General features: G+C 39.8%; 1 protein-coding gene across 1 annotated transcript; it reads right to left on the reverse strand.

Annotated features, from left to right (window-relative positions):
- Nucleotides 1–1778: 1778 nt before the first annotated feature.
- Nucleotides 1779–4395, reverse strand: LOC103037660 (dnaJ homolog subfamily A member 3, mitochondrial-like). Its single transcript, XM_049474890.1, has one exon. The coding sequence runs from the start codon at nucleotides 4150–4152 to the stop codon at nucleotides 2509–2511; it is 1644 nt and encodes a 547-aa protein (XP_049330847.1). The 5' UTR covers nucleotides 4153–4395; the 3' UTR covers nucleotides 1779–2508.
- Nucleotides 4396–7198: the final 2803 nt, after the last annotated feature.

The raw sequence follows: 7198 nt of genomic DNA on the forward strand, positions 1-7198 counted from the left end.
TAATTACAGTAGGAAAGTAGTTCTACTTCCTTGCTACACATCTCTGCCTGGGTCAGATAGTACAGTGTGACTACCTTCTGTTTTGATAAGTGTTTTTGTGACTAATAGATAATTTGGGTGATAGCCATGAAGCTATTTAGGAGTTTATATCTGAATTAGTCCTGAGTCACCGACTCTTCTTTATACTCCTGTTTCAACATGAGGTTGCATCACCCACTCAGCCAAGCATGTCATAGTTAAGACCTGTATTCACCACCTGAACAGCAAGTGTAACGGTTCTCAGGATGTGCTTCCTGCTTCAGCTTCTAAAATATGGTGAAGTGTGGTAGATAACTATGCAAATAATTGGATGATTATACATGTCAAAGCAATACACAAGACTACCCAATTTCTATCCAATGGTATCTTCTTCGTCTTCTTTTTTCTCTCAAATTTCCCCTGGTTAACTCATGTTAGATATTGACAATCCCCTGATCTAAACCTGATCAACTGAGATTTGATTTGATGTGATTTGGAATGAGCTGAAGCTTTACAGCATGAATGAAAAGCAGCAGCTATTGTTCAGCACCTCCAGGAACTCCTGCAAGACGCTGAAAAAATATTCCAAGTTACTCTCCCTCATGAAGACACTAAGATTAAAATACATGCAGATCTGTTCTCGAAGAAGACAAATGTGGATAGTTGGAAGAATCTAAAGTATAAAGCATACTCAGGTTTGTTTAATACTTTTTGCTTTACAAAATATTTCTGCTTGTTTTCCTGTGAAGATACATTACATTTATTATGTAAAACAAAATCATAAAACAAAAAGACAACACATTGAATGAGGAGAGGTGTGTCTCAACTTTTGACTGGTATGGTATGAAGAATTTGATTTTGGTCTCTGTTCATGCTGGTCAGTCAGCTTTGTGCTGCTGATTATGTTGGAAGCTTGGTTAAGCTGATTGTGGTAATGCTGGGTGAGGAACATGATTTTTGCTTATTGGTTTCCGAGTCAGGGCCGTTTCAAGGCATTTGGAGGTCCCAAACAAAATTGTAAAGAAAAGGTTGAGGTTTTGGTGTATTGTTACCATTTGATTTGAAAGTGAAACTAATGTCAGTTAGTAGCTAAGTAGCTAGTGATGTTAAAGCTGGTGCACATGGATACTGCTGAACATCTTCCATTCTGGTTAAGTTCTACTGTCAGCAACTAGTGAAAGGGGCCCCTTTGAGGGGGATTCTGATAAAAGTGTGGTTGTACTTTCCTGCATTGACTGACACAGAATTTAAACACACACAGTGTGACGTTGCATTTGATTCATAACCAGTCTTTTTTTTGGGAATTGCTTCTAGGAAATTGCTTGGTTTCCCTGTCCTGTTGCGATGGGCCTGTTCCTAGTAGTGTTGGATCTGCCACTTCCCACACAATTTAGCAATATATGTAGTGGTTGGTGGGGTGTAGTGGATAACACCTCTACCTGCCAGTGAGCTATCACATCATGCGGGCTACACCTGTGGGGTTACATTCATGGTTTGGGTGACTTAGTGCACTACACCAATAGGAGTCCTTGTGCAAGACTTCTAACACTACATTGGCCCACTTCTGTAATAAAAATAAGAGCCCCAGATAAATGCTGTAAATGTAAGAAATGTAAGAATGGGGCAACATAGGCAGCAAATGAAAAAAGATAGGATAAGGAAATACATTTTGTGTTGGCCCCCCAAATGACTTGAAATGTCCTGGGTGTGATCTGTGCCTAAATTTAAAAAAAGGGACGTAAATAAAATAATCAATTTTTCAATTTTGATGCACCACCTTTTCAACTTCCACAGGTTATTTTATTTTCAAAGAGGACACAACACTGTTAGAGGTTCACAATATGTCACAATATCCGTGTTCCCAACTCTCATTAATCAACTATACCTAAGTAAATACAACGTGACTTTCTGGGGCTCCGTTCAGGTTGTGTTTGACGTGATAGTACTTCATACTTTCTCGGTTCATAAATCACGAATAGCCAGCCAAAGAGCTGCTTGTTTATACTCAACAAAGTCTCTTATTAAGGTTGACTAACCATAAACTATGGCTGAATAAAAGGTGACTCATGACACACCCCCTTTATACAAACACAGTATGTTCAGACATGCTCTCAGGTTCCTCTCAGAACAGAAACGCTGTTAGAACTGTAGTTGCTTTGGCAGGACTGCCATTACAACATCTGGGTCTGGAATCAGCTCATCTTACTATGTCAGTGATTACTGCTGATATATACTGCTCCCAGATCAGGCAGTGTGGTCTAGGGTTGGAGGGTGAAGTGTGTGTGAGGCAGTGTAACAGCACCTCCTCCTGGATGATAATGGAATTCCTCCAATGCTCTACAAATTTTCCTGCTTTCACACACTGCCTCATTAATTTATTTCACAATGTATTTATATTTAGTTCTTACTGTATTATTTTTATTATGATTTTTATTTTTATGGTTTTATAGTTTTCTTTTGGTTTTAGTTTTTCTATAAAGTGCCGGGCTGCTATTCCTCTTTCTTTTTATCTTCATTTTCATAAGAGCTCCATGTTTCAGAACCCCATCTCCTGTCCTCTTCAGCAAAGCTCTCAATTAATTTTCGTTGCAGAGGGCTTATCTTCCTGGGCACTCTGATTTTGATGTGAACGTAGTGATCTCCAAAGCTAGAGCTGTTTATGTGGGCAAAGCCTTTACCAGCCAACCGGATCTTCTCATCTACCTGAGTTCCAGGAGGAATTGGTATATCAATGGTTCCGTAGAGACCCTGGGCTCGAGTTGTTCCTCCAAGTATGGCATCAGCCACTGAGATCACCATGTCAGAGTGGACATCGTCTCCGTCCCGCCGGAACATAGGACTCTCCTCGACTCTGAAAGTGACTTCAATCATCTTCTTGCCTACTGAAATTGACGCAGACTGACCATCCTTCACCCCGGCTGGGACGGCTACACTAACGGTGCTCTGTTGTCTGGTCTGGCCTGTTCCCTTGCACAGCGAGCACCGTGAGCTCATGACGATGCCGGACCCATCACACTTTTTACATGTTTCAGTCATCAGGAATGGGCCAGAGACCTCTTTGCCACTGCCGTCGCATTGGGGGCACTCTGAGAATTCGGTGCCCAGGTGATGACCTGTGCCCCCACAGCGTGGACAGCTGCCAAAGAGGTCCACAGCGATGTCCTTATACACTCCCTTAACTGCCTCAGTGAACGTCAATTCCACCACATTATCTAATGCTGGGGCAAAGTCCTCAGAGTCCTGGTCCTTAGCAAAATCCAAAAAGGTCTCCCTGATGAGCTCAACATCATCAGCAGTGTCAGCACCACTTCCAAACTGCTGCTGAGCTGCATAAAGTCTAAGCCATGCTGACCCATAATCATCGTACATCTTTCTCGTTTTCTCGTCGCTCAGGACCTCAAATGCTTCGACTACCATGGCAAACTTCTCTTTTGCCTGAGGGTCTCCTGGTTTGGTGTAAGGATTGTATTCTTTAACCAACCGTTTATAAGCTTCCTTGATCTCTCCTTGTGTAGCGGTGCGGGAAACCCCGAGCACACTGTAGTAGTCCTGCTTCTTACTACTTACCGAACTGGTGTAGAAGGATCGGGAGCTAAAATCACAGAGGCGTTTAATCAATGAGAACCCCCCCCGCTCTGCAATATAGCCCGGCCCCACCTTTGCAGTCAGGCCATAGTAAAGTCCTTGTTTAATGGGTCTGAAAGGAGCAGAAGAGCAGGGCACTGTAGGGGTAACCATGTCATACTGCTTCCAATCCACCTCATCGCTCACTACCGGGCTATAGACTTTTATTATTTCTTTCTGTGTAGCAAAGACCTGTTTCTCTTTCAACACAGAACTGGCGTAGGAGTGAGAGCTAAAGTCACGGAGGCCTTTAAAGAATGAGAAACCCCCCAGCATCCCACCGATTACCCCTGTGAGCTTTGAATCCAGCCGCCCAGTATAGGGGGTCAGGCTGGATATCGGACCCTTTTTAGTGGGGACGGAAAGGGCAGTAATCTTGCTGCTGTTCATGGGGGTGGAAGGCGTAGTAGTCGTGCTGCTGCGCGTGGGGGTGGAAAGCGTAGTAGTCGTGCTGCGTTTAGAAAAGTTCCTAATCACCAGTCTTGCTGAACTCTGCAGTATGCTTGCCATGTTTGCAGCTATGTGTTCTGAGAACTCTCACTGGAGCCGAACGTTTATAGAGCCAGCGACGATGACGTCATGACGGAATGTTAGTGAATTACGTCATCAACTCAAGCAGGACAGAACGTCAGTTACTGTCGCTGGCCTCTCGTTACCATAGTAACCGACCCGCTGGCGAAACTGTAGTCTGGTCACGTGCACCGAACAGTGCAGACAGTGGAGTGGTCAAGCATCAGAACACCAAAGTTAAACACAGATAAATCATTTAAAACTCAGCAGATCCCTGTTATAAAAGTTTATAATATGTGTACACTGTTTTTCCATTCTGCACATGTTAAGGGAATGCGCTTTTAACACACACTTACGTAACTGTTTTAGTTGAGTTTTTCTTTTACCTTGTTATCTATTTTAATTATATTGTCTTTATATTTATCTAATTTCATGTTTTACCTTTTGTCCCTTTTATTTTATTTATTTTATTCATTTCATTTTTTATTAGTTTTATTACTGCTTTTACTTTGGGCCTTTTACCTTTTTATTTCATTTATTATTTATTTCATTATATATTTTACTTATTATTATTATTTATTTTAGTTCCATCATTTACTTTTTTTTATTGCGGTTATTTTAGTGCTTTATTTATTTTATTGTTTATATTTCATTATTCTACGTATTTATGTCTTTGTTTTATTGCTCTACATTTTAGCCTGTCTGCATATCCTTTTATTTTGAATTATTCTATTTTTTACTTAAATAAATCTTACATTGTTTGCTTGTTTGTTTGTTTGTTTTTTTTTAACTTAATTTTCAATCCCTTTAATTTTGTGTATGCCCGGCTGCATTGAAAATGAGGGTTACCCTCAATGTATTTACCAAATGGAAATAAAAGCTGATTGATTGACGTATACATGACTATACAATTCAACACTGCATATACTTATATCAATGACGAACCGGGACCTTTTGCGAACCTTAATAGCAAAAAAAAAAACAAAAAAAAACATACCGTAATCATACATAAACGGTGCCCATTCAGAAAAAAAATACCACGGAACAATACAGCTTTAAACGGTAAGAGTTTAAGTAAGAGGACCATCATATTCTCAACACAAATTACACAACATACCAATGACAGCTCTTTTCATAGTCTCATTAACATTAACTCTTTCAGATCTAAATGTTGTGCCAGTGTTGGAAAAATATAAATAATAATAACAACAATGCTGTTTTCTGTCTGTAATGCTCACAAAGAAAGACTAATATTATAATATAAAATAATCCAATTTACTAAAATAAGTAACTGTATTTTGTCTATTGGATTAGAAGCCATCACAAGCCATATCTAAACACTAAAATAAACCTAAAAAAGTGTTTATATAATTAGTACACATTTACTGCTCTAGTCCTGTTTTTTTTTTCCCAGTGCAGTCAGGTACTGTTTCATTGGCTTATAAACATTTTCACTGGCTCATGTATAGTCTACTCTGATTAACAACATCAGTGTTATGTTAAAATTAGTGTAACGTGCAACAAAACATTTGAAAAAATATAAGAAAATACATGATGTCTGTTGTAAAGGACGCACGGTCTGAAAGGGTTAAATCATTAAAAGATATATTACACACAAGAGTCCCATCAGCTAAAACATAAACAAAATAATTTAAGCGAATGAGCCAATGATACGCTAACCAAGTAACTAACTACCTTGAAGGACCAATGCAAACAACTTCACATCGTCTTTAAATCAGTAAAAGCTGCACCCATCAAAAATCAACGCGCTTTATGACATTTTAAGAATCCAGCTCTGACAAAGAAGTAGCTAGGTCACTCACCATCTGAAGAGCTACTTTTAAATCTCTCTGTTCTGCCTCACTTTGCTGTTATGTGCCATGCTGCTCTCCAAAAGTTTTTAAGCTCACCATAGCTGGCAAGTGCGCTGTTGAATTCTGGTGATGTGTGGCAGATTTTTAAATTGGTACTGTAATGAATGTGGAGGTGGGGCTTCGGATGGGAGCGAGACTGCACCTGGGAGTAATTAAGGTATAGTGCGGGAGACGCAAGCAGTGTTGCCAAATTAGCGACTTTGTCGCTATATTTAGCGACTTTTCAGACCCTCTAGCGAGTTTTTTTGTAAAAAAAAAAAAAAAAAAAAAAGCGACTAGCGACAAATCTAGCGAGTTTTTGTGATGTTATTGGAGACTTTAGCGACTCTGAGATGAACACGCGCTCTTCAGTTACTGTCCTCCGCGCTGCAGCGGGCGCTGCCGTGAGCCCCGCCGCACACCACTCACAGTGCAGACCCACACTCTCTCACACTCAGAGCACACACACACCGCTCCACGAACACATTGTAAATGAATCGCGCGTGCCCACAGCCGCCGCTGACTGACCCCGCTCTGTATTTACAGAGCAGAAGTATAAATATTAATGTGTCTTCAGTGTGACACGAAAAGAAATCACTTAATTTAACTCACACAGTATCAGTCATTCACTCACCTTATTCACCACATAGCCTGTCACTCACCTCCTCCTCAGTGTCTGCCTCTTTATAAAAAGCTAAATATCTATTGAACCATTGAACAATTTGTCTATGATAGGTTTAAAAATAAAGAAAACTGAAGAAAACGTAAAAAAATAAAATAAAACAAAGCTAAATAAAATTAATAAATAAAACAAAGCTAAATATCTATTGAACCATTGAACAATTTGTCTATGATATGTTTAAAAATAAAGAAAACTTAAGAAAATTGTAAAAAAAAAAAAAAAAAGTGACGTCCTATTTAAAAAGCAACAGAAGTTTCTAAATTTCTAACATATTTATGGTGTTTTTACTCACTTTTTTCTCTTCCCCAACCCTAATCCTTTACAGCTTCAAAAACATACATTATGCAAATTAGGTGATGACGCCATTTAGCGACTTCTAGCGACTTTTAGGACAGCCAATAGCTACTCTCCTTACTGAGGAGTTGGCAACACTGGGCGCAAGGGGTGAATGCATGGGCTGCGTCCAGAAACTTTTGCTACTCCTCCTCTCCTACTCCTCCTTTCCTACTCC

The sequence above is a fragment of the Astyanax mexicanus genome, chromosome 1 (assembly GCF_023375975.1).
Source record: "Astyanax mexicanus isolate ESR-SI-001 chromosome 1, AstMex3_surface, whole genome shotgun sequence".
In the NCBI taxonomy this organism is placed as follows: Eukaryota; Metazoa; Chordata; class Actinopteri; order Characiformes; family Acestrorhamphidae; genus Astyanax; species Astyanax mexicanus.